The sequence below is a fragment of the Hippoglossus hippoglossus genome, chromosome 7 (genome assembly GCF_009819705.1).
Source record: "Hippoglossus hippoglossus isolate fHipHip1 chromosome 7, fHipHip1.pri, whole genome shotgun sequence".
Taxonomy (NCBI): Eukaryota; Metazoa; Chordata; class Actinopteri; order Pleuronectiformes; family Pleuronectidae; genus Hippoglossus; species Hippoglossus hippoglossus.
In genome coordinates, this window is record NC_047157.1 from 17,830,406 (window position 1) to 17,858,344 (window position 27,939).

Below are 27,939 nucleotides of genomic sequence, written 5' to 3' on the forward strand. Positions count from 1 at the left end.
AGATTTAAAAACAAATGATGATTTGGTGAAACACTCGACAGATCACAAGCTGGTAGGACGCGAAGTCATTTGGAGATTTAACGTTACAGTTTATATTAAAAAATATCTTCGTGAGACGCGTTTTTACGATATTGCCAGATTTCCCTGTAACGAAAGCAGCTCCCGGCCCCGGAAGCGGAAAAAGAAAAGTGTGGAGATGCCGGGGATTGAAAAGTGTGGAGATGCCGGGGATTGAACCCGGGGCCTCATACATGCAAAGCATGCGCTCTACCACTGAGCTACATCCCCTTCCGTGTCCAAATGGTAGACTTTATCATATTTAAAGACATGTACGCAGTGATCGTCCGGGAGATGTCACAGCTGTAAAAGGAGACGGCTGTTGGGCTGGATATTTTTGCTCCGCCTTGGGCCAAGTTATGTAATTTCAGGTCACAAACTTTAGACTGGTGTTTTCAACCTTGACCTGGCTCCACGTACCATAGTTTGATCAGTGCGAGTGTTCGAGTGTTTTAAAAGCACGTCGAGGTGCTCCAGCTGTTTCTAAAGCCGGTTCGTCAACACACCAGCTGTGTAGACGCAGGTTGGAAAGACTGGAAAAGAAAGTTGCTGAGTTTCCTCTGGTCTGATCTTCGCTCTGTGTTATTTTTAGCCTCCAGGTCATGTTTGGGTTTCAGTCAGGGGACACATCTGAGCAGGGGCCTCCTCTTCCTGCCACGCTGGAGGGAAGGAAACAGCACATTGGTGGGGATGAGGAGAAATGTATCATTGTGTTTCATCAATAATAAATGTCATCATCAAAGACGCACATGCCACAGAATACACACCGATCAACCCAGTCGGACACAAGCAGCTGCAACTCACTGCTTTCTCCATAATCCTTTGGGGAATTTAAAATAGCCCCCTTGTTAAGTTTCATAATATCCTCCAGGGGAGCGTCAACGAGGGGCTGTCGTCCCCCCTCTGGAGAGCACAGCCTGTCCCCACTCATGTCTGTGTTTATCAGCACACGCTTGCCAAGGACACACTTACAGACCCTGTTTGCTTTAGCCTTGTAGGGACAGAGCCATGGGATGGACATGTGGCACAAAGCCTTCAGGAGGGCTGCAGGGGAGAGGAGGAAAGGAAAGAAGGAAAGGAGTGACAGGCTCCCTGTCTCCTTTCCCCTCTGTCTGCTGGATGTAAACACACGGGCCTGTAGAGTTATCTCACAGGAGGATGAGGGGGGGGGCACTGGTTGAGCTCTGGTTATGTTGTGTAAATTTGAATCGGTGACACCATGTTGCCTCTGTGTTGTGCTGAGTAAGGACTAGTAGACAAGTGTGGTGGTGGAGGGTTATCTAAGGACTGTATGGGGCTTTGGAAGGCAGCCAGTGTAGACTGTATGCAACATGAGCTGCAGAAGGAGATAAACGAAGGCCACAGGCCTCCAGACGTTACAGTGGATAGTGTCACAAGGGAATACCCAGGGGAGAAATAACATCTTAAATAACACCTTGCCCCAGATGGAGCCATAACTTTACAAATAGGGGTTCAGATTCAGTGCCCTTCAATTTACCACAATAAGAACCAAAGGAAAGCAGCCAATCAATCAATTTGAAAAGCTAAAGCAGATAAATTTGTGTCATTTTCACCTGAATATTGATTATCAAACTATTCAAGGAAATCATTTATTAGATTTATCAACAAATGAACTCCATTCTATTTATAAACATACATTTTCTTGTATGTAAAATCCATGAAATTCATTATTTGTAATTAACTGAGCTATAAAAAATCAAATATTTATTCATTTCAACGTAGTGAACTATAAAGTAACCACAAATAGATACTCAGGTGCTATACAAATAGCTCAAACATGTACAGCACAAGTTCAGTTGTGTACTTAGGTAATTGTAATTCATCACTCACTGTCTCACTCACTGTCTCACACACACACACACACACACACACACACACACACACACACACACACACACACACACACACACACACAATGCACATAGACACTTTTGGACCAGACATTAAAGGGTTGCAGCAGTGAAGAATTATATTTGGCAGCAGCAGCATAAGGCGGCTATTGAACTTTCTACAAAGGTGTTTTCACCTACGATTTACGTGAATCTTTGTATTTCGCATGTTCATGTTCTGCCGCTGTCTTGTACAACATAGCTCACATCAAAGGGTGGATTTCGACTTGGATGTGGATGCAGATTGAGATCCCTTCACCCGTGTTAGTTTGACATTTGGGGAAATACTATTATTCACATTATGGCTGGTAGTTAGATGAGAAGAGATTACCACGACTATTCAATGGCTTACCATTACATTTTGTACAGACAGTCAAGGGTCCCAGAGGAAGAACCTTAAAGACTTTGGAGACATTTCTTTAGCATTACTGAGGTTAAGATTCTTGTGTTTTCTAAAATTTCAGGTGGATCCCTGACATGAAATCTTGTACGCACGTGAACACTGTGATAACTCGTCTTTAAGCCTTTAAAACTTCTGACATAATCTTTGTCTAGTACTTTGGTTTATGACCAAACACCTGCAAAAGCCCGTGACAGTATTTATCACGTTAGCAAGCAAGTGTTAGGATGTTAGACTATGGACAATGTGGTAAACATTAGCTTCATTGGAAGTTAACATTGTTTGAATTGCAAAAGTGGAATTTACACAAGTCCTGTAATTAAGTGCAAATTTGACGTTCTTGAACTGCAGAGTTTACATTTTTGACACTCAACACCTCTGCCTCTTTCTATTTCCGAAATGTTTCACTTTTATTTCACGGCATTTATTTTTCTGCCAGTTATTTTACCAATGAAAAATTTACACACAATATATTTGTAATATATTAAGCTTTTTTAGATGTAACCACCCAACATTACATACGAGCTAAAAGTACTGACAGAAAAGTAATTAGTATCAATTTTGAAAATAATTTTAATAATAACATTGGCTGCTTTGCTGTTTCCCCATTTTGCTGTTTCCACATTTTATTTCTTATTGCTTAGTATATCAGTAGCTCAGTATATTTAGTTAATGTACTGATATGAAAGTGGTATCGATCTCATCGATTAGCTCTGCAAAGTAATTCCTCAAAACTTTCAGTCGAATGCACAGAGATCTGCCACTTGAACAACCCCACTGTGTCATATTTCTGGCCTTTTGCACTGCTGTTGGCACTGTAATGTGGTGGTGCTCTGTATCTTCTGGTGCTGCTGTCTTATCATTTGCCAGCACACTCAAGGAAGCGGATGAGCTGTCAAGGGGCAATTTTTTTTTTTTTCTACAAGGAAGTTCATATACTGTTTCAAGTATCAACACATAAGAAGCCAGACCTCTGATTCAACCAGTCCATCGCCACACCTTGGTCTTCGACTGCAAAATAAATACCAGCGCTTACAGCCCAGGGATTGATTGGTAGGCTGCACGTGCCTGTGTTAGTGGTGTCAGCCGGAGCAAGGGCAGGCACGCTGTTAAACAAGAGCTTCATGTCACATTCATGAACACAGGCAGAGAGGGGAGGGAAGGGGACACATTGCTGTAACCTTTCACCCATTTCTCCCACCCGCTCTGCAAACTGTGGGAATCCCGGGAAGCCAAGCAACTTCAGTGAAACCTGCGGCCTGGATAAAGCAGAAGAAGAAGACAATGGAAAACCATAACCTCTTCTCTTTCTGTGTCCTTGAGCGGTGTATTCAAGCACCAATTATTTGTGCATGATGTGGTTGTAATCAAATGCACTAAAGGATAATGTCTTGAATTGCATTTTCTGTGCATGATTAGTTGCTGACATGGCAATACGTGCCCCAAAGACATGACATAACAAGCTCTGCCAGGCCTGTGACTTCTGCTGAATAGTTTGTAAGCACACACGCAAGATGCACAAACTGTTCTTGCTAAATGTCTGCACTCACCGTGTTACTGGGGTTTGGATATCATCATCATCACTGCAGGGTGACTGCGTGTGTGTGTGTGTGTTTGTGTGCGAGTGTCTGTGCGAGTTGCCTAGCACCTGGTAACTGTATAGGCCGAAACCTTATCATCCTGCCTTTGAAACGCTCTCACTGTGCTGGTCTCTCGCTGGTGCGGCAATAACACGACAAAGTCTGCCAGAAGAAAAATGTGATTAAAAAAATCTGGAGGCATTGCCCTGTTAGGTGTGGTCCATTTGTTTTCAACTCATGCAGTCTCTATGACAGGCCTTCATGTGTATTATGATACATAAGATAAACTGAGTCCTGAACAAAACATTTTAGGTTCACAGTCATACGCTGTACATCAAGAGTCTCTGTCAATCCCACTTAGCTAAACTTTAGTAAATGCCCCAAGTAGTGTAAAGTAGACTATGATGTAAGCAGATGTAGATATTCAATTATCTATATAACTACCGGATCTACTTGACCAGTGGTTGATAAATAAAAAGCTGCAGAAAGTAAACAGGAACTTAAATATATTATTCTACACAGTGAAGTAAAAGTGGAATTCATTCTTGAACATTGTATTTCGTTCTTTTCCAGTGGGTGCACTGTGTTTTGAATGGCAGCGACACACTATAGGAACCCTGAACCCTTGCACGGTTCAGGATTATATGCTCCAATGCTCTGGGTGACCTGTCCACTTTTGTGCAGATCAAAGATCTCGAAAAACCTGTTTGCTCTGGTTGTCCTGGCCAGTGCACATTGTCCATGTCTAAAAAAAGTCATTATTATTGCCCATCATTTGTGAACCTGTCTAACTTTTACGAGTTCTCTTCTTTATTATTTGTTTACCTCCCTTCCTTTTACAAATCTTTTTTGTTTCCTAATTTGTGAGGAGGTCCATGGTGTAATAATCTGTTCACATTTGCTCAATTCTGTTCCTCAGTTTTGATGCTGTTGCATTATATGTTCGAATAAAATGACAAATAAAAAACACACGCCACCTGTAATCATGGACTCCAGAGGTCTTGTTTATGTGTATTATCTTATAGACTTCATAAAAGCACAAGACACTCACCTACAGAGACACACACACACACACACACACGCACACACACACACACACACACACACACACACACACACACACACACACACACACACACACACACACACAAACAAACAAACAAACAAACACATAGTCATCAGTTTGCACAATCTGCAATAATAAGAGGCGGTGGGTATTCTTCTTCAAGCTTTTACAGACTGCAGAGTGTAAGAGTGACCAGCAGGGGGGCTTTCCAAACCTTTCCAAAGCCCATTGGTTACTGAAATGCTGCATTCAGAAAAAAAACATCTGATTGGCTGGCCCTCGCCACCGAGGCGGACTGAGCAGAGGGATGTTGAGGGGGAGGGGAGAGAGGTCTATTTACAAATGAAACTTAAAGTAACATCACCAGCATCAATGGACAGGGACGCTTAATCTAGTTTATAAACTGGGGCTATAAATACAATTTGAGGATGTAATGTTAGTGTCAGGTTCCTAGTGCAAGATTAATTATAGGGTTCTGTCACAAGAGAGGAATCTGCAAAATAGCGTGTGCTGCTTCTTTCATGTCTGACAATAAAAATGAATATAAAACAAAAAGAATAAAATGATAATTGTGCAGTGCAACATTACATAACGAAAATACAATCCACAAAAGATAATCTGGTGTCCAGAGGCTATTCAGTGGGTGTTATAACAGTTTAGTAGAAGAAGTTTCAGCTCTACCTGAATTTATTTAATGAACCACCTAGTTGACAATTCTATGACTTTGCTGTCGACAGATCTTCATCCCTCCCTGCTGTAGAAGGCCTGCATTTGAAGCAGTTTGAGAGCAGACTCTGGATCAGTTTACCATCCCCCCCAGCCTGGACTGCAAACAGCAGGGCCGGGGAAGGTGGAGGCCGATCAGGGATCAGTCTCCGGGTGAAGTCACCACCAGTCCCATCTGGGCGCAGGTTGACAGCTCCTCTCTCGCCCTGCCCCCCACCCCCCTGTTACCTAGAGGCCCTCGGCTTGTGGCTTGTGTAAAATTCCGATTGGTCGATTTGTTTGGTGTGGGCGGGGCCTGTGGGCGGGGCCGGGAGTATTGTGATCTCACAATCAGCTGTTTTGTACGTTCTACATTCTGATCCGAGGATCAGCTGGAGGCAGCAATAAACAGAGGCCAAATCTGCAGCGGAAAAAAAAACCGAAGAGAGGAGAGGAGAGAAAAAAATAGCTGCAGATGTTATGATCTGAAAACGTCAGTGTAAAAAAAAGATTTTTACACGAAGCCCTTCTTCTGAGAAGAAAGCCTTTTATTTTTGTATAACGGTGTTTTGATCTACCTCACTTTAAAGGCTATCTAAAGCTATGCTTTAAGAATTGTTGTCGTTTCTACTGTGTGTGAGATCTCGTTTACAACTTGAATAACATTGCAAAGGCAGGTAAGCTATTCTCCATTTCTTATTTCTTATTTGCTCGTAACAATCGTTGTGTCTTTTGTGTGGAAGTGTGTGATCTCAGAGGAATCGTATGTGTCTCTGCCACTGAAGCCGCTGCATTCCTCGCAGGCTTATCTACACCAGATACCAGCCGTTATGAAATCATACGACATGTATGTTATTCTTATGAAACGTTGTGTGTGTCGCTGCCTCACCACACAGGAGCTATCTTTGACTGCTGTGCCATGTAGCCGCTGATGACCTATTATTAGGTCATGGGTAGATTTGAAAGCAGCGAACACCTAAACGATTTAATGAGGTCGATTCGACGTCCAGCACTTGAAAATAACACCAGGCTGCATACATGGAGGTTACAGTCTGCAGGACATGTAGCAGCAGCTCGTTGTTTGTGCAAACTGCAGCAAATGAATGCTGATGTGGAGTCAGGTCGATGGCGGATGTTGATGTTTTTTCTGGGAGGCGAACCCTGCACAGAGTCGATGTTTCATATTCCACACAGCCGCAGATGCTGAACAGTCGAAACCACCGTCTTTACTGTGTCGTCCCGAGCTTTTCCACTCGATGTCTTTCGTGCACAGTCGCAGAGCCACAACTGTCATTGCGCTGACCCTTCAGCCGGGAGCTTATACGGATAATTCATGTTTAACCTGGATCCCCTGCACTCGCACTCCCGGCTGTCACTCGATGTCGGTTCATTGTTTTATTACACAAGTCCAGGGGTTTTCGTGTGTTTTCCCAAATGTAAACACTGTCGCTGTGAGCACCATATTTTATTTTCATCATGTCACTGGATTCAGTTCGATGACCGTCGACAGCAGCAGACACTCGCTCATCCATGGATTTGCTGTTGTCAAACTGCAGATCGGACATAAGGAGCCGAACTGATCGTTTACACGCTCTGATAGATATGATTTTTGTGATATGTTTGCTACTCAGACTTTTTTTTCTCCTCCTTCCTCCGGTCGCCAAAAAAGCCGGAGCCTCTCTGTTAGTGTCAGTGACGTAAGCGTGACGCCACATGCGTCTTGTTTTTATTTCGCGAGTCCCCTCCCACCCCGCGCCTCGCCCCTCCCACTTTTATTTTAAAGGACCATTGCCAAATAAAAGTTCATGAGTCAAGATCCTCTCCACATATCAGGATGTGCAGTTGTTCCAGGATAAATATTTTTTTTATTCAGAGGCTTTTGACCGCAAGCATAAAATGAGCACATGCACACATACGGACGGGGTAATCCTGTGCTGACTGATCAGTGGGAAACTACAATAACACCCACTAGATCCAGATATTTATTTAGATCTGCACCAAATTGCACACACTCGTAAATATACGTCCTTGAGACATGCATATACGTTTTTTCATCACGATCGACAAATTACTCTCAGAGAAATCAATGAAAATGCTAAAGAAAGTATAAAAGAAATTCGGGATCTGTCTCCTGATTCAGATATGCACCAAAATGTAAGGGCTGCTGCCTTGGCCCAACCCACCAAGTTTCGTGGAAATCCACTGGTGGAAGGATTATAGTGCTAAATTGAAACAGACAGGGGTGAAAACAGAACCTCAATTGGCTGAGGTAAAAATTAGTCAGAGTTAGTCCCGGGTTAGACGCTAATGGGCATCCTAAGAATAGAATGAAACAGCATGTCTTATCAGATTAATATTGACATCATCATAAATATGCAGAGGGAGCCGTTCTGGACTCACAAACCAATAATTAATCCAATACACACTAATAAAGGGGGAGAAAAACCTGAGCATGATGGTCAGACTTTCTGATATTATCAAGCTTAGATATGTTTTACTTCAAATGAGATTAATCAGCATTAACATGTGGTAGTTGTTAGATAAGGCCTCTTCACCACCCATGCCATGTATCCAGGAACTCTCTCCTCCAGGATAAAAGCCATTTCAGTGGCTGTTATTTGTCCTCTATTGACAGGATCACCAGCTTTATTTACACTACAGACAAACAGCCCTGAATTAGCTCGTGCAGACTAAAGACCAAACTGATACAAAAATATTTATTGAGGTCCGTGTTGAGTGTGTGTGTTCTATCTACTGCACCCTATGCAAAGCAGCCCCCGGGCCTTCTCACCAAAAATTTGTTTATCTGAATTTATTGGTCACAGTCTCATGACTTTAGTGCTTTTATTCCAGGAATGCATTAAAATCAGTCTCAGTGTTGAGGACAGACTGCAGCGCCTCAGTTCGTAGTAACTCTGCAAAATCCCCAAAAGTACGACAACCCTGGGCCTTTTTAATGAACTGACTGGATAGACTTTTTAAAACATGACCTGAGAGCAGAGGAAAAATGAAGTCAAACAACCCAGAGTATTACAAAATACAACCGTAAAAGCCATTTTTTGATCCATTTTCTCCCCCCTTTCATTCGTCTCTCACTTTCTCTTGTTATTTCAAGCACACGCCAATTCAAAGGGACTCATTGACAGTGACTTTATTTGTTAAAATAATTGTAATTCCACCTGACATGAGAAATCTCAGGAGCACATACAGTACTGTCGCAAATAGGACGTCTCTTCAGAATTATCACCATGACGATTCTCCAAATAAGGACAGAAAGCGTCAGCTTCCCAACAAGCATCCATGCATGTCTCCTTCCATGTCTCTCTGCTCCATGCGTAATTAGTTTCGCATTTTAATCTGTGCTCCTTCAATTCTACCAACCTCTGTGGCTGGTACAATAGTTCAGTGTCAGCAGCACATGTTGTATTTACATGCAGGTATTTTCGTTGCAGATCAGGCTGTGGGGTCAATCAGTTTTAGGTATGAAAGAGGTTATAAACTGGAATTTAAACCTCTGCAACCTTGAAACACCCACACAAATAAACCGATAATGGAGATAAAGCATATGAGGGGAAAGTCATTTAGCTTAAAGTTCATTACCTTAGTCAGCAGGTATTGACAGAGGTCGTGAACTCTCTGATCACTTCAGTCCTTGCCTCTTCTGGACTCACACAGTTCAAGTAAATAGAACTCAGCCTTTGAACATATAGGGGTTTGCCTTATCAGCTAGCTGTTCAAAACACCTGTTCAACATTACATCATCGTATTTACATGTAGGTCAGACACTTGTCCTTTGCCTCAGCAACTGCTGTCCTCATTTATTTGCCCTTCTTTGTATTTTAACATTGTGCTCACTTAACTTTGTTAGACTTTACAAGAGTCTGGCTCTTTGTCTCACCTCCACCTCCTCTTCCTCTTCTTCAGCCTGTCCAGCTGTCCTGAGACTTAGTTATATAAATATCATGGGGGAAGGGACTGCCGCCATTGTCCACCAGCTCCTTACTGGCTGAAAACCTTCCTTCACATTCTCACTGATTACAACATACTCAGAGTTCCTCTGCCACTTTAACTCACTATTAAGGCCACAAGCTGTAAGATGCAAGTTAAAATTGAGATGTTATACTACTGCGATAACAACATATAATTTTACTGCAATGATGCAAATTTGACTAATTTCTCTTCCATTGAAGAACCAGTACATACTCCTTTATGGGTTCGACCTGCAGTGCATGACCTTTTCAGTCTATTGAACAAACCCCAAATCTATAATCGCTTAGCTTTAATCCCGCTGTGATCAATATTTTATACCAACAATGGATCAAATGACTTTGTGCGTGTGTGAAACTGTTCACTTGTCATGACAAACCCATGGATAATGGAACCACACTCTTAAGTTTCCCTTAGCAACTCGAGTCTTGTGGTTTCTCAGGCCTCCAACTTTACAGCTTAAGGTCATTCTCATTGCCTCTCATCATCGTCACTAAATTTTCAGATGTACCAGGAATGTTTTCACTGAGAAGCTGTCTGTAGGGTTTTTTCTCAGTCGCAAACAGCAGACAGACAACATTAGCCACTAGCTGGTGAACACAGTGGAGAAATGAACAGCTACAGGGTCAGATATATTCCTCAGGAGTTGGTTGAGACCAAAATAGAGCTGAAAATGGGAGAGTATTGGATTTGCATTCATCATGTGTTCAGAAAAATCCCTTCAAATGAATATACAATGTTGTCTATACTGGATGTGTAACTCATTGTGCTAACCTGTCGGTAATAATACGTCAAAATATGATTTTCGAGTTTTTCTCACTTGTTGTACTGCACAACAAAACGACAATCAATCAAGTATTAAAGAAGTACAAGTTCCCATTTTAAGTTGTTGCTTCATCTGTAAGATGTGTTGACAGTGATGCACCCAATGACCACTAACCACTCTCTCCTTTCCCTCTTTCTCTACCTCTCTCTCTCTCCAGGCCTTTGCTCCAAACCAAGTGAAACCTTAAATTTGCACTACAGAAGCCTGTCCACTCCCGTTTGTCGAAACCGAGATCCAGCAAAGGGCTTCAAAAGAGAAAAAGACTCAAAAGATCAGACAAAGCATTGCATAAAATCGCAACAAGCGATAACGTAATCACAAATAAGAAATTCAAATAGGCAGCTAAAGCTTTTTTTTTTGTGGACAACAAATCGCACTTGGCAGTACCTGCAGCCATGTTTCAGCGTCTGAGCAACCTGTTGTTTGGGGAGGTGGAGGAGGTCGCGGCTGAGCTGAAGGGACCCAACCCCTGCGTGACGGAGGCTGACGAGGAGGGATGGATGCTCGTCAATCTGCCTGGTGAGTGTCAGCAGAGGGAGTGTGGGGTTGGATTTGAGGAATAATCAAGATTTAGGAAGTTAAGGAATACATCTGTTCTCTTTTGCATGTCTATATCCCAATTTAAGTGCATTATCTATAATCCTGAATTAAGTGTATTGTGTAGAGTGTAAGTGTAAAGTGAATATAAGGTTTGGGGTGGGGTGAAGAATCCTTCGGGGCGTGGCGCAGAAGTTCCAAACACATAATTCTCTGTGAACAATCATCTCCTTCCTCTTTGTTTATGATCTCAATCATGACAAAGCCAATTACTGAGTTTGAAATTTTTGCGTTGCCTGTTCAAAAGCCAACCAATCATCCAAAGCAACATAAAAGTAGTTCTCAGCAGAGTCGAGACAAACATTATGTCGCTGACATAAATCACCACCTTAGAGGGTCAGCACAACTAATGATGTGACTCTTTTATGTTCTGTGTTTCCTTACCCCCTCTTCTTCCTCCCCTCCAATTTTTTTAAACACCCTCACATTCTCCACACTGGTATGTGTGCGCGTGCGTATGTGATCCCTTTTAAAATTGCCCCCCTTCAACACGCATGACTTTTGCGTCTACCACATTTGCATCCTTTTTTGCAACTCGCCGCCCCTTCCACCTGTCCTTATTGGCTGTCCCATCACCTGATTTCATCGCTGCCATGTGCTCAGAAGGGTCTGACAGCATGCTGCAGGCAGAGGATGAGACGGGAGCTCCGCTGATTGCACAATCATCCCCCGACAGTAACCTATCACATCATCAAGACACACATGCAAGGACTGAATTCCCCATTCCCCACCCGCCTCACAAGCGCCGTAGGACACATAAAGGTCAGGCACGAATTGCAGTAGCAACATCAGACCCCCTGTCTTGCCCTAGCGCTAGCCCATCAGACTCGGGTGCCATTACACCCGTGACCCTGCCAAGGCGGGCCAGACTGTCCACGCCCTCCTCCACCCCGTCGATGTCCCCTGGCTCTGGGAGTGAGTGTGGGGGCAGTGGGGGTAGCAGTAGGGCAGGCTCAGAGAGAGGCTGCATGGATGAGAGCTGGTTTGTCACCCCTCCCCCCTGTTTCACTGCAGAGGGAGCTACAGCAGAGGCCAGCCCGATGGAGGACCTTCTCATCGAGCACCCCAGCATGTCTGTGTACGTCTCGCCAAACAACTTATCCATGGTCTCCAACAGCAACCTGTCTGTGGTGGGAGAGGAAAGCCTCGTCAGCCAGGCGAGCAGCATGAGGTGAGAAAAAAAGACTTTTTTATGCAAACTTCATTCCACCTTCACTTCTGTCTGACTCACAACAATCACACCTATTCTCTCCCTGAAGCAGAGTGACTGAACCAGCTGCTGCCCCCGCCACCCGCAGCACTATCCCCACCAGGGTGAGCCGTGGAGCAGCTGCCCAGGCCGGGGCCCTGGCCAAGGTCACCCAAGTGGCCAGGGTCCAGCGTGGCAAGGCTCGCATCGAGAGGCGCCATCTGGGACGCAACCGCATCCAACGCCAAAACCGCACCAGGGAGCAAGTCCCTCGCCACGCAGCGCACGCCAGAAACACCTTACTTCACCAGCCCAGCAAGCGTAACGTCTGCCACTAAACTCCTGAACAAGCAGGGGGCATCGTTCAACCTGAGGGCATTAGACACACATTATTAAATATATTGACCCCACATCATATTTGCTTTCATTTCCGCACATTATATCATGATAAATCAAATACAAACATTAGCTCCTATGTTTTGGTTTATACACAAACTGGCTCCACCTGGTAGTTGTATGCCCCGTTCTGCTGTTATGAACCAAGCCCTCTGAGTTCATCTGTGTAGATCTTTATTGCATTATACATTTTGTCCGTTGCAGTATCTAAACAACTAAAAAAAAGTCTTCAAAAAATATTTACACAGGTTGTACTTAGTAACAATAATGTCTGAAAAACAGCAAAAAAAATTTAGCTCTACTAATTTTTCTTTCCTGTCTTGGTAAAACTATTCTCCTTTCTTCCACTCTTCCTCAAGGCATGTTATTATTATTTTTTCAAATCAGCCATTACATTATCTCCAAAGTACTTGTGGAGATAATGATTTGTAATTGAAACAACCAAGTGTAATTTACTCTTCGATGGAGGAACAGACCTTTCTGCTGGAATCCATGTAGGATAGAGACAAGTTAAGTCTTAGCATATTTTCCGCGAAAAACAACTCATCATGTCCTCAATGCTTTAATTCTTACAAAATAAAACTTGAATTTTATTCAGAAAAGGTGGAGAGATATACCGTGTGTGGCGAGAGTGACGGGAAGACCACTCAGACATTGGTTTCCCTCAATTTTGCAAAGTGACTGATGAAGTCGCGGCAACATGTGGCAACCCAATTTCATCACAGGAAACAAAATGCTGTGAGATTCCTCTCCTCTCGCTTCTGGTGGAAGGTGGAGAGCAAGTAGACGATGGTGAGAGAAGGAGCAAAACAGACTAAAGAGTCAAATAAATTATGGAAAGAATTAGAACTAGGTAGCATTAAAAAAAAAGTGATTGATATGAAATGGTCGTAGGAAAGTGTTATGTAACCCTCAGAGCAGCCAGTGAATTTCAACAAGTTGAATTCAACATCGAACTCTGCTGCAGAGCATTTAGCAAATGACTCTTGTTTTTATGTTTCTCTTGATAATGCTCGTCGTTTTTGTACATATGAAAATTTGTGCTACAGGCGGCCATAATATCATTATTGAGAAGAATTAGACATGCAGTGAAAAGATGCAGGGGCTTGCCTTTGGGTTACAGGGTATGGCAGGTTACAGTAAGTATAGAGCGGTATTAATGGCAACTCTTTATTTTGTTTTGTTTCTCTTTTTTCTGCTCATTTTATCTTTGTAAGGTTATATTTTTTTTATAGTCTCTATTTCTCTGTGTGGTTCCAGCAAAGAAAGAAAAGAAAGTCTGTCCCTGCCGGACAAAGAGAAAACACAACATTTGGCTTGTGAAGCCGACAAATTCTAAATAACTACACAGCATGGCGATCATTAAATGTGTTGTCTGTGAACTAAAGCAAGGTGCCCGGCACACACGTTCACCCACAGTGTGTGCTGTGTTAGCCACAGAAAGAAAGAACCATCTATACACATAAATCCCTTTCATAAAAAAATTTAAAAGTCCCTGCCTTTCAAGAACGCACTTGTTGGGAAAAAGAAAGGAAGTAACTATCTCCTTAAAGCCCAACAACAAGCATCTATCGTCCCCTACTTCCTGCTTATGGGCGTGCATCACATTTCTTTAACCTCTCCTCCATTACTGTCCGTCCCTCTCTCGTTTGCACATCCAGCTCTAACAGTGTCCACTTAAAGATCTAGCTAACTGATATGTGTTCAACAACAATAGTAAACAATGGTGCTGAAGTGTATGCTAATGTTTGTAAATTATTTGAGACATGGATGTAAGTTTGCACTGTCATTCATTTATGTGAGTCGAAGTTATAGCGGTGTGCCGTGTGCTTGTTTTGTTTTTTGTTTTTTATTTGTGGATTTTGTTTTTTTCTCTTCTTTTCGTTTTGATTCAAACTGTGTGTGAGAAGGTGTACTGACACGTAAACTGCTAGAAACTCTACAAAAAAAGTACATGAATAATGATCGTTTTATTTCTCTTGTAAATATTAAAAACAGAAAAAAAACCAATTTATAACGCTTCGTTAGATGTCAAAGCCTCTCAGGATCTGAGTCATTGTGTCCAATGGGACTGATGAGAATCCTCTCTCTGCTCATTAACAAACCAGGAGGGCGACTCAGTGGCCAAATGTGGTGGTTTCACCCCAGGGTCAGTGTCAGCCAGTTGAGATGCACCATACACAAACAGCACGAGACTCAGAGCTGATGTGCCATACAAAACACTGCCCTCCAGAGGGTTCACTTAGCACTGCATCTGCTGTATGGTCGCTGGTGAGGACACAGACCAATGACATGATTTTATTACAATCCGAGAGTCTGGGGGATTTGTTTGTTTGGGGTGCTGGGAAAATGGAAACGTCTTTTCTTGTTAAGATCATCTAGATAAAAAAGATAAATAATTTCCCCATGAGTCACATAACACACATTTTTCATTTCTGCCAATATTCCTTTTAAATGTCTCTGTTAATTTATAATATAATTATGAAATTATGTATCCTGTTTATTCCACTGAACAGTGAAGGGAATGCATCTGAGGTGATGAGTCTGTGTACACACACACACACACACACACACACACACACACACACACACACACACAGACACAGACACACAGACACACAGACATACATGCACACACATAGTGATCTCTTCGCTAGGCTTCCTCACACCTTTGGGGCTCGCTATTCTAACTGTGCCTAAGAGGTTGAATTTTGTTCCTGTGTTGTCAAAATAAAAGTCGGTACAGAGTGAAAACAGGGTAATAATAATGAGAGAGCACATGTGGATGTGTAAGTGTGTGTATGTACGAAATATATCACCACAGATACCTCTGCCGCTGCAATCCTGTCATGTTTTCCTCAATTTTTATTTCTTCCCTTTCTCACCAGTGTCATGTAAAAATGGCAAAAGTGTTGTCAGTATGTTGTGTGTGATTTTTGAAAATGTGTGGTCATCCAATAATGGGGAGAGGGGGCGGTCACCCAGTGTGGGGGGAACCTACATTACATGGGAGATGTGGTCAGGGAGAGGACGAGGCAGGAGACAAATAGTTTATATATTTAAGAAAAAGTGAAATTAAGTGTATCAGAAAAAATACAATAGAATATGCTTGTATTTTCCCATATAGGTATTAGAACAGTCGTTCACCAATAGGATGTTTTAAATGAAAGCCGTTGAATGTCTGGGGAGTTTCATATGTTTTATGTTGTGCCCTGAAATGATGGCAGCTTAAACACACTTGGGGTTTTGCCCATGTTACATCTCAATTAGTACACCCACCTCCCCCCATTAAACAATGAAATATATAAACATATAAAATTTGGTGTATCTGATATCTATGGTGATTGTGCCTTTCACTATCTCTGCATGGTTTTTGTGATGTACTGAGTTTTCCATCCCCTAAGTGGGCAGTCGTCCACTGACAGGCAAGACTATGCAAAAAGTCATCGGATGGCTTTTCCAACATCCATTCAGAAACCACAGGTACCCGCCAAAAAGAAAAAAAAACAAGAAAAACAACAATAAATACTCAGGTTGACACCTGAATCTTGTGTCATTATTTTCATCCGGGAGAACCGAAGGGAACAGGATTAGAGCAAACAGCGCGTGATCTATTGTCAACAATAGTGGAAGATAGGGCAGGACGAGATGGCCAAAAATTATTTCAAGAAAAAAAAAGTCAATATGGATAATTATCACGATAAATGTCACATTATTATTTCTGTTAAGTGCAAAAAATGTTTTTAGTAAAGTTGAGCGAAGTTTGTGTTTTAAACTTGATAAACAGCAAAACATTTTAGACATCTGATGTAGATCACTTATGTGTTAAACCTCCTCACTGTGCTTACACAATGCACAAACTTTATATATAGAAACTTTGTTATATTGCTAATGATGAAAATTGGATTGTGATAATTGTTGATATTGTTTCATTCTCCAGCCATAGTAGAAGTATTCAGAACAGTTAAGTGAAAGAATAAAAACCACATTGTAATAAGTTAATGAGCAAATCAGCATTAAACTACAAAAATTTGAAAAAGCAACTTTTATGAGCAAATGTGATTACAGTACCAAACGTACACAAAATATCACAGAATGGTCCCTGTGAGTTTTACTGTATATGTCTTATATCATCGTGATGGGGAATAAACCCTAACTGATTCGTAGAGATTAAGTTAAATCCTTAACAATACACCATATTTTATAAATTGGACTATAATGTATAAGTACATGTATACTCTAAAATGCAGTACAAAAAAAGTAAAATATTTCCTGACAAGATCGAGTGAAGTAGATGTATAAAGTAGTTTTAAATGGAAATACTCACTAAAAGAACAGATATCTGATTTGTACTTCAGGGAACGCACTTTTTGACCTTCCACCACCTCAGAGATGATAGTATAAATGCAGGTGTAAGTTTACAGGGGAGTAAGTGAGCAGTAAGGTGTGGTAATGTGTGTAGATACAGTATCTGAAGTGAATAGGGGTGGAGTATTGACTTTGATTAGAGGCTTGACAAAGGGTAGGAAATAAAAGTTAGCAAACAATGAGAAGACACGCCAGATGACGTATGTATAGAAGGGTGATGAAGTATAATAGTGCCAGGAGTAAGTATAACATCTATTATTGCAGAATTGGATGTTTGTTTGTGGTGTGGAGCTTTTGGTGGCCCTCAGGGGCATTTTCCTCTTTTGTCCCGTTGGTAATTGAGCCCTTAAAAAATCCTTTCTTGAGACAAGACTAGCTCAAATGTTTGTTAGTCTTGGGTAAACAATGGGGTCACGCAAGGGAAAAGGTTTATATTAAAAGTTAGATCCGTCCTTTTTATGGATCGGATATAGGATCATTTAAATCAAGATCAATTTTAATCAGAGAATGTTTTTTTTAAACCCAGCCCTGTGTCCACCAGCAATTAAGAAATCAGGCAGATTACAGTTGAACAATTGGGTGGGCAGAGTAGAAAACTTTGTTTTGGCCCTTGGACCCAGAGGAGCCTGAGGCAGTGTGTGGTGGGAGGGACAGAGGACAGGTAATAGGAGCTGGGTTAGAGTAGACCTGCCGCAACTTGTTAATCTGGTTCACATAATTTAGAAGAATGCAAGAAGCAAAGGAAGCATGGAGCGGTTTGCCCTGAAACGAGGTTTCTCCATTGTTGTCTCCAAACACATCACAACGAACGGGAAACAGCTTAAAGCACCTGAGGGGGGATTGCATCACCTGCTGCGAAGTCAGTCTGACACCGGCACCAAGACGGAGCTCCAGCTAGCAGGCGTATTTCGTTGAATTGTGAATATAAAGAGCTTAAGAATATCTTTATATCTGAATTCTATATTTAGAACTCACTCTGAGTGACCGATCTTATCCAGGTCACAGTAAAGGGCGTATTTAAAAATAATGTGTAGCCTCAATACCGGCTGGCCATCTCCCAGACAGGTCCTACCAGTTGTCCGGATCTGAAGCCAACTCCCCCGTTTCGGGGCGTCGGGCCGTGATTCAGCGGTAGTCTTGGTGACGGAGAGCTGACCTCAGCTCACCTTCCCCGGGTTCGAACACGCAACAGCACCGCAGAGGACGGCTCCTGTTTGACAACACACGTTCAAACAACTGCGGTGAGTAAAGCCGTGTTAGCTCCGGGCTGTTCGCAGCCGCGGAATTAGCGTACATCGGTGTTAGCTTGTGGCCGCGCGGCGGAGGAGGATACGCAGATAGCATCGTCTTCAAAGAGCTGGACACGATGAACACGCTGCGGTGTTTTTTATTTACATTTAACACATCATCCGTCCAGTTGTCTGCGGCACAGACGGAGACGGACGCGTTGCCGCATGTCAATATTGGCTCATATGTTTGCTCAGTGCCCCGCGGGTTAAGGTTATGGAGACTCGTTTAACAGCGCTCAGACAAATGCTTCTCAAATGTTGTTAGCGTGCTTATTGTGTTATTCTCTGCAGGTTACACGATTGAAGAAGAACACAAATACACCATCATCATCACCGCAGCTACACGCCCATGCTCCGGCCTGTCAGAGACCGACTGCAGCGACAAGTGCACAAGAGAACTACAAATCCCTGCAGGACAGCTGTGATATAACGGGATGTCAAGGATCCCGTCAAGCAGCTGAAGTGCTTCTGCATCACAGCAACACTAGAGCTCCATCAGAGGTCTGTTAAAGCTGTTGTTTTCATCTGGATGATACAGGCAGGGTGTGTGGCTGATCATCCATGACTGGAAATCAGATGTGACTCTGAATATGAGCATTCCCCCCCCCCCTCGCGCCTTCAAGATATAGATAGGTTAGCTGTGTAGTCATGCACAGTCCTGCTCATGACATCATGTCAGGGTACCCGAGTGGATGTGTGGCGGACAAAGATTCAAATCCGGAGACAACCTTGGGGAGCGCCTACTCCCCCGTGGACTACATGAGCATCACCAGCTTCCCCCGGCTGCCAGAGGATGATGTGACGTCCGGGGAAAACGCCCTCAAGTTTCGCAAAGACGATGACAACATGCTGAGTGAGCAAGACACAGGTCAGCCACACGCCGTTCTACACAATACCCTCCACAAACACTTGTCCTTTGAACATCTCTGATTGTCTTTACAGCGAGCGAATTGGTATGTCATGTAGATCTTGATGAAAAATATCGTCCAAAAATGGTTAAACATGTCTATCACAGTTCTCTAGAGCCGAGGCGACATCTTCAAATATCTACAACCCAATGATATTGAATTAACTTTTGCAAAACTCACACTTAAATCTGAAAATTGAAATTCGGGGGGGAACTACAACTCTTGAACTACATAGGAGCTACTTTGAGGATTTACATGGATGCAGAATTCAGAAATAGTTTTTTGTCCCTCTATAAGCAGAGCCACTTTAAAATGAAACATTTTTGAGTGGAGTTTGGTGGGAGGAAACGGAACCCATTCCACATACACCTGCTCTCCCCTGTTTATTCTAAGCCTTTTGGTTTGTATTGCATGTTGCAGACCCAGATCTGTTTCTGAAGTCAGCTCGCCTCCAGCGTCTCCCTTCCTCTGCCTCAGACCTGGCCTGCCATGACGTGTCCCTACAGGAGACGAACAGAGACCCCTTTACAGAAGACTGTGCTTGCCAGCGAGATGGACTGACTGTCATCATCACAGCCTGTCTCACCTTCGCCACTGGAGTCACGGTGGCTCTCATCATGCAGATCTACTTTGGAGACCCACAGGTAGGTTTTTGTGTGTTACACTACGCTTCCTCCCACACATGCCGAAAGTCAGTTCAGAGACATATTAACCGCCTCTCCCTTCTGTGTTTGTTCACGTAAAGGTCTTTAACCAGGGAGCGGTGGTGACGGACGTGGCTCAGTGTACATCGCTTGGCTTCAGTGTTCTGGAGAAGCAGGGCTCCAGTGTTGATGCCGCCATCACTGCTGCCCTCTGCTTGGGGATTGTCCATCCTCACACCTCTGGTATAGGAGGGTGAGTGATAGAGAACACACTCATTTACACTTTTCTACACAGGACTACCACTGAGGTTTTTAGACTTTGCTCATTATTAATAAGGAAATAACTTAATGCTTTGTGGATCTTGTTTGCAGAGGTGGAGTTATGTTGGTGCATGACATCCGTAAGAATGAAACGAGGGTCATCGATTTCAGGGAGACGGCACCATCTGCCATCAACGAGGAGATGATGAGGACTAACCTTGATCAAAATGTACAGTAACTTTCTGCAGTATTCTTTCTCATTTATTTTATTTTCTTAAGATCGCAGTGCATTTGTCCTTGTTATGCACCAAGATACCATATGACCTCTGTTCTTGTTGTTGCATTTCAGCCTGGCCTGCTGGTGGGCACACCAGGCATGCTCAGTGGCATGCACCAGGCACACCAGCTCTATGGCAGGTACAGTAAATATAATTTGCTCAATCTTTCTCCCACTCCTGTTTTTCAAACGACCTGTATAAATAAGACGTAGTTTATTTTCCCCCCTTGATTTTGTCTAATGCTTTTAGACAAGAATAGCAAAAGCTGTTATTTATAAAGCCTGTGCCTGTGTTCAGAGCTGAAGGAGTGAGAGCGTCACCAGCTGTGTCAAAAGAAAAGACATGTATTGTTTTTTTTAGCTGTCTTGTTGGGCTGCAATTACTCTGATGCTATGTTATTATCACCGTACTGATGCTTCATCTGCTGAGGAGGATGTTACCGCACTCTCCAACCCACTTGAGCCATGCATACTACGTGTAATGTTGGTCTATTGTAGATTATTTATTTGGCAAAAGTAGGATTTCATAGTGTATGTATGAGTTTTAAACATTTGTAAACCGAGCCAGACATATTCTTTGAATTCCTCAGGATGTCATGGAAGGATGTGGTTACCATGGCAGCAGATGTGGCCAGAAATGGATTCAATGTCACCCATGACTTAGGTAAGTGTGCTGTTATGTAATATGAATCACTGAGTGAAGTCACAGTCACGAATGTCACTGCTCCCTTGCTTAACAAACACCAGCGTTATCTCCCGGCCTCAGTGTAGTTCCTTCAGCAACGTGAAGTGAAGTGAAGTAATGTAAAGATGAGGTGATCTAAGCTTCCTCTCCCATCTCTCCATAGCTGAGGCTCTGGCTAAAGTTAAGGACCAAAACACCTCAGATGCATTTCGGGCATTGTTCCTCCCCAACGGCCAGGCTCCCCTCTCTGGATTGTTCACCAGACGTCTTGATTTGGCAGCCATATTGGATGCTGTTGCAGTCAAGGGGATACCGGAGTTCTACAGTGGTAACCTGACGCAGGAGATGGAGGCTGCAGTAAGGAAGAATTCTTTTCCCTGTCTCTAGCTATGATTATATAAGAAGTCATGAATTCTGCATTATCTCCACATGGAATTATTTATACCCCCTTTAAACCCTGTTTTACTTTAAGTTCATCTTTTTATTATGTAACTAGTGTATGGTGGTAATTCAGTCGTGTCAGATTATGACTAAATAATGATGCCAATTAATTGTCCCTCATAATTGTGTGGTCCAAATACATGAAATATATTGACATTATTAGTAATACTAATACATGTATTAGTTGCAGCAATCTGAAACCAAATACGGAATATTATTTGATAGTACGTTCCGCAGATTACGAGCAGTTCAACACAATCAGTTTATTTCATTATGTTTTCTCACAATTTGTAAGCAGTTCTTGTCATGTATCAAAGTAATTTAGTTGTATTATTAATGATTGTTATATTATTTCAAATGTTATTGTTGGATTGTCTTTGTGTCAGGTTCTTTGAGATTCAAAAAAAGTGAACAAATATAGAATTTCTGTTGTATCTTGTATAGTCTCTCTGTATTTTATCTCTATAAGGTGACTCAAGTAGTGTTGCCCATGAGAGGTTAGAATTACTCCCCAATGCAGAGTATCAGCAATATTTGTCTATTTTTAACAACATTGAGAAAGAGTACACATACAGATATTGTGATACAGTCATCAAGGGGTTTGTTGTTTTTTAAACAAGGGAAAATTCTAAATGGAGAGAAAACTTGTGGTACTCCCATATCACTTACCTTACACATGAGGTGGGTGTGGGATGTCGACTGGCATCACATTTCAGGCTGTCTCTTAAAAGAAGGGACCTGGTCCTTGTTCTTTAGTTTGAAGAGAAAACACAAACCTTTAGTCACACAACTAAACTAGTATCCACCTATAACCACCACCATCATTTAGATTTGTGAGTCTACTCGGTAAAGTAATAGAATTTCAGATGACTGAAATATTTTTGACTGTTCAATTTCCCTGTGATAAATTTAAAGTCACTATGCATTTTTAATAGGTTCAAGCTAAAGGTGGAGTGCTCACAGACGATGACTTTGGAAACTACAGTACAGTCTTACAGCAGCCTGCAGAGATCACCTATCAGGGTAAGCCTGTTCAGATTTATTTTATTCATTTATTATTTTAGGTTAGATAGACCGATGCACAAGAATAAACATGATCAGAAAATTCAAGAAGATACACACACACACACACACACACACACACACACACACACACACACACACACACAAGCCGTTAAAACAGTTATACTGTGTGTGAGTACCTGAGGATAGTATTTTAAAATCCTCAAGTATAATAAGTGATTTTGTGCAGCTCATTTAATTTGCATTGGGCATCATAATCAAACTCACTCTTCCCAAGCTCAGTTAAAAAAATGTGGTATATTAATATTGATATTAAAATATCCTGAGATCTGACATTATAGTGTTAATATAAGAGCAGAAGTAATGAGACACTTTTTGCGAAAGAGCCTTATAGATAAAAACCTCAACATGGTTTTGACCTTTACTTAGCTTGTCAGGTGTTCCATGTGGAGCTTGAAAGTGAGTCTAGTGTTGAGTGATATTTCCAAATCTTTGTTTATTCACTCAGCAATCTCAATTTCAGAAGCTTAAGATAATATTTACATCAGAGCAAATAGAGGAAAGATTGGTGTATCAAAATAACATTAACTTAAATTAACCTGAAATCATTTCTTCAAGTCTTCCTCTAAAAACAGTTTGTCCTTCTAACATGTACAGAATCATGACTAAAGACATGAGCATATTGACATGGTGAAGTGTGTATAGTGCATACACCTGCACACCTATTTGCTGTACACAAGCTTGGGCCGTTAATTATCCAAATGCGAAAATAACGGGCATGAAACGTATTGTGTGTATTTCCTCACATGGTTCCATTTTTCTCATCCCTTATTTATTACACTATTAATAATTTTGAGTAAATTGTTATTTATTTTATAACCTTAAGATACAATGTTCAATGCTGTATCATAAACAATTTGTTATTTGTTTTATATCTGTATTGTACAACTGTACACTTTCTTTGGGATACCAGGCACAGATGATGCAAAACGTTTATTACAGTATGTGGAACTTTTATAATTTCCCTTTGCTTTATACCTTATACACCTAATATCCATTATTATTTATTTTCTTCTTTTTACTTTTTCATATTTAATTTTGCCACTAAAATCTCTCAGTTTCACAGTAGCAATCATTAAATTTTCCTTATTTGTTGGTATTTCTGAAGGACATCATGTGATGGTGGCCCCAGCGCCACATGCAGGAGTGGCCCTGATCACTGCTCTCAACATCCTGGAAGGCTACAACATCACCAGCCAGGTTTTCAGGAACAGCACCTACCACTGGATTGCGGAGGTACTGTACTATCTGCCCCATCAGTATGCAGCATTAACTACATACCAAGTGCAGTAAATGATGAGATATTTGTCTGAAATTTGTTCTACTTTCCCAGTCTGTGAAGATAGCCTTGGCCCTGGCTAGTGGGCTGGGAGACCCCATGTTTGACACGTCTGTCGCTGAGATTGTTACCAGGATGCAGAGGTAGAGATTAATCATCATCTTTAATAATGAATATATCCATCCTGATTCAATGAGGCATTTTCATTAAACATTGCACTTTATTGTTCCCATCTACAAGCAAATCACAGGCCTCCCTGCTCCGTCAGATGATCAATGACTCCCAGGCTTTACCCGCCAGCCATTACACTCCATCATTTACCTTGGAGGAGGGTGCAGCAGCTGCCCAGGTCATGGTCATGGGTCCAGATGACTACATTGTGTCATTCATGAGGTGTGACAAGCTTTAACTGAGCTGCTATTGCACCATGTCTGTTTATAAAGATCTCTGTGTTATTTAAGAGTGAATTTATATTTTTAGAAAACTTGAAACTGTGACCTTTTTTGTAGCTCTCTAAACAAACCATTTGGCAGCGGGATAGTGACGCCCTCAGGAATCCTTCTGAACAGCCAGATCCTGGACTTCACTTGGCCCAATAAAACGCAGAGTTCATCACCTAACCCAGTACATGCACCCTTTTTTCTTGATGGAGTTATTATTCATTTATTTCTCACAACAGCATTAATTATAGCTTCAAGTTCTCATTGTGTTTGGTCTCATTTGCTCTAGCACAACAACCTCCAGCCTGGGAAGAGGCCCATGTCCTTTCTGATGCCCACAGCAGTGAGGCCAGCCGTGGGGTTATGTGGCACATACGTGGCAATTGGATCTTCCAATGGGGAGAAAGCACTCAGTGGCATTACACAGGTAATTTACATGATGCAAGCATTAATTACATTCATGACTGATTCTTAGATTTTTATCATTTCATATATCCCATGTCATTTTTACACCGCGGCCCTCCTGGAGACAGACCTGAGAGGGGAGCTTGCTGGCAAACACCTGGTGGCTAGGCTTTGACCCACGGGGCCCAGTTAGGAAGAGACCAAAAAAATTACATGGAGCCAATGCATTGTAGATTGAATCAGCTAGATATACTGTAGTTGAGCTCATCTCCATGCATAGCATTGATTATAGAACAAAACTGCAGAAGAGCTGGACTCTTTTTTTTGTTTACAGTGTGCCCAGGGTGAGAGGCTCTGGGCAGGTGTGGAAATGCTCACAAGCCCCCAGCTGAGCACCGCTGTGTTCACCTCACGCTCCCCCAGGAGGAGCTGGAAAATGTTGGTGGGGAGAGGGAGGTCCTGACCACCTAGCTTAAACAGCTGCTACTGGGACCTGGCAAAAATAGATGGATTTATGTCTGTTGTATTATTTAATCTATTGTGTTCTCTGATTCTTCACAGGTGCTGATGAATGTTTTGTCTTCACGTAAAAACATGAGTGACAGTGTAGCGTATGGACGGCTCCACCCACAGCTGGAGCCCAACACCCTCCTGGTGGACTGTGAGTTTTTCCAACTGATCAATCTGTTCTGTACTTTGGTTTTGGTGTGACAAAGTTCCTTCAGACAATGTGAGCAAATTGGCTGTTTGACTTTGTTTCTAATTGCGGTTCCAGTTTCCTTTTCTAAAGTGCCCTTGGACCAGTATTTACATTGTCATCAGATCACAGTTTTGTATACACTAAGCACAGCAGATGAGTTGATGGGATAGCAGAGAGAACCTCTATTGTCATCATATACAAAGATTGGATTTGGTTTAGAGTAGAATGGTACAGTTAAATGTTACAACTCCCTGTGCATTAATCTGCTTTTTTGTGGGGAGCAGCATAAACCAAATTTTTTTTAAAGGCTGCAAAACACAATTTTTCAAAATTCATGTTTCTTGTTGGCACCAGGAATGAATGAAACGCTTCTGATACAGACGGTGATTCGGCACATATCAAAGATCAGTATGTTGCTGGATCTGAAGTTTTGGATCGGGCTGTGATCTAAATATCATCTGATCGCAGCTTTAGGTTTTAAGTCAGAGCTATTGGTTTTAAGACATGATATTCCGTGACCTGCATGGCTAAAAGTCCTCATAAAAATACAATCTGAACACACTGTGATGGCTAAACCGACCGTGTGAACTCATCACAAGGTGTCATTTTCCTTTATCAACATTAAATTCGAACAACAGCTGTAAAAGGAAGTCTTTTTTACTTTGACATTTTATTTATCATTGTTCATTCTTCCCACTAAACTCAGATCGTCCTCCTTTCCCACTCTCTCCTTCTTTCCTGCAGCTGAGTTTCTAGATGAAGACGTGGCGCTGCTGCAGTTCAAAGGACACAAAGTTGAGAGGAAAGACGTTCTCTCATTAGTGGAGGGCACCCGAAGAACCAATGACCTCATCATTGGGGTGAAGGACCCCCGAAGTGCTGACGCATCTGCCCTTACTATGTCCAACCTGCCCTAGTGTGTACTCGCACATAAAAAAAGAAGGGGTAAGATAAACACTGTAAGAGAAAGTTACTGAGTAAGGCGGCTAATGAAGAACCAGTTCACTAAACAGAATTTAAGACCAACATGCTGAGGAAAAATACGACTTCAGACATGCATCTTTCTCTGAAATCACTTTGTAGGAAACAAATCCACTCATTTGAATCCACTGATAAATTTGTTTGCCAGCAAAATAAAATAAAAAAACACCATTTCACACATATCAAAGTTAGTATGCCCACTCTAATGTGCAGTCCCAGTGTAGATAGTGTTGAAAATATATGTCACTCCCCTTAAAAGCATCAAAGTTTGCAGCCTATATTATCCAGGGAAGGGTATAGAAATGCAAGCTGTGCTCATAATATCTGCTTTCCAGTTCTACTTAAAACAGGCAATTACCTCCAGAGGTTTTGGGTGGATTTACTTCGGGGGTGTCAAAAAACGATAATAGAAAATTGGGATGGCTTTTGAAGCTTTTCTTTAACAGCTTGCTTTTAGAATTCGTGATCAGGAGTTCTGACGTAAATTAATGGTGAACAAACAGATTCTCTGTAAGAAGGAGCAGACAATGATGCCACACCAGGATGCCACCATTTACAGCACTTGCATGGTCCTCTATTTAAAGTACCTGTTCCAACTAGTGTTTAAGCCGAGTGTCATCACACAATAACTAGACGATCCTAAACTGAACCATTTAATCTCCTGCTTTTTATATGGCATGTGACTGTGATTAGATGTTGTTTGGTTCAGCTGCTTCCACTGTTGTGAACAATCAATAGCTCATCAGGAGCATCTTTAAACAAAAAACACATCTGCTTCAGTTTAACTGGTGTTAAATATCACTCATCATAGAAGAAGTTATTTAAATACCTAATTTAAAAATGTTTTGTTGTTGCATTACTTTGTTGTCAATTAAAGCTTGTGGAATAGAGCTTTTTTGGGGGAAGGGATAGTTGTTTTTAGAAAGGAAATCTAAGTCTTTAGAGATGGATTGAATGTAATCTGTCTATTTTTATATGAACATTTGTTGGGCTGTATACATTATTTCTACTAGTATAACACAATGCATTCCACCAGCTGCTGTGTACCTATTTCATTTGTAATTATTTCAGGCATTATATTTAAAGTAAGAAGCATTTGTCAAGCAGTGCATTCTAAAAGTTGTTTAAATGATATCCAGCATGGCCAGTGCTGAGTGAACAAACATTTCCTCAACCTTTTGTCTCTGTTGTTGGGTACCAGTGCAATACGACTTTTGATGCTTGTTTTCTTGTACTGTAGAGTACCACGCCTTAAGGCAAACATTTGCACAACACCCGATGTTTGATTCCATGTGTATTTGTATCTGATTTTATTAAAAATCAGCACTGTACAAGCCTAAGAAATAAAATGTTTTCACATTACATCCTCATGCTGGTCTATGTTTGCCACTTTGTTCCTCCATACATGTGATTGATCTCACCAACTGTAGAATAATTATGGGAGCTTGCTCTTTTCTGATAAGTT

The 27,939-nt window shown here is 41.8% G+C and overlaps 2 protein-coding genes and 1 non-coding gene across 10 annotated transcripts; 2 read left to right on the forward strand and 1 right to left on the reverse strand.

Moving 5' to 3' along the window:
- Positions 1-216: 216 nt before the first annotated feature.
- trnaa-ugc lies at positions 217-288 on the reverse strand. The gene has a single exon. It is a non-coding gene; the product is annotated as a tRNA-Ala (tRNA).
- Positions 289-4,721: 4,433 nt separating this feature from the next.
- LOC117765333 (glutathione hydrolase 7) lies at positions 4,722-27,834 on the forward strand. Of its 4 annotated transcripts, XM_034591807.1 has the most exons (18): positions 4,722-4,732; positions 6,477-6,481; positions 18,173-18,322; positions 18,662-19,238; positions 19,699-19,922; positions 20,024-20,175; positions 20,295-20,412; positions 20,533-20,600; positions 21,051-21,124; positions 21,309-21,502; positions 22,522-22,609; positions 23,778-23,905; positions 24,003-24,091; positions 24,189-24,341; positions 24,458-24,572; positions 24,678-24,815; positions 25,355-25,454; positions 26,238-27,834. In XM_034591807.1, the coding sequence occupies exons 4-18, from the start codon at positions 19,019-19,021 to the stop codon at positions 26,408-26,410; spliced, it is 2,034 nt and encodes a 677-aa protein (XP_034447698.1). In that variant the 5' UTR covers positions 4,722-4,732; positions 6,477-6,481; positions 18,173-18,322; positions 18,662-19,018; the 3' UTR covers positions 26,411-27,834. The 4 variants fall into 4 exon arrangements, with proteins under 4 accessions (XP_034447698.1, XP_034447697.1, XP_034447700.1 ...); XM_034591806.1 differs by lacking the exons at positions 4,722-4,732; positions 6,477-6,481 and having other exon boundaries at positions 17,887-18,322; XM_034591809.1 differs by lacking the exons at positions 4,722-4,732; positions 6,477-6,481 and having other exon boundaries at positions 17,887-18,322; positions 19,756-19,922.
- Positions 6,098-14,719, forward strand: LOC117765336 (tumor protein p53-inducible nuclear protein 2). Of its 5 annotated transcripts, none has more exons than XM_034591813.1 (4): positions 6,098-6,395; positions 10,689-11,050; positions 11,732-12,299; positions 12,388-14,719. In XM_034591813.1, the coding sequence occupies exons 2-4, from the start codon at positions 10,927-10,929 to the stop codon at positions 12,653-12,655; spliced, it is 960 nt and encodes a 319-aa protein (XP_034447704.1). In that variant the 5' UTR covers positions 6,098-6,395; positions 10,689-10,926; the 3' UTR covers positions 12,656-14,719. The 5 variants fall into 5 exon arrangements, with proteins under 5 accessions (XP_034447704.1, XP_034447708.1, XP_034447707.1 ...); XM_034591817.1 differs by having other exon boundaries at positions 12,391-14,719; XM_034591816.1 differs by having other exon boundaries at positions 11,735-12,299.
- Positions 27,835-27,939: the final 105 nt, after the last annotated feature.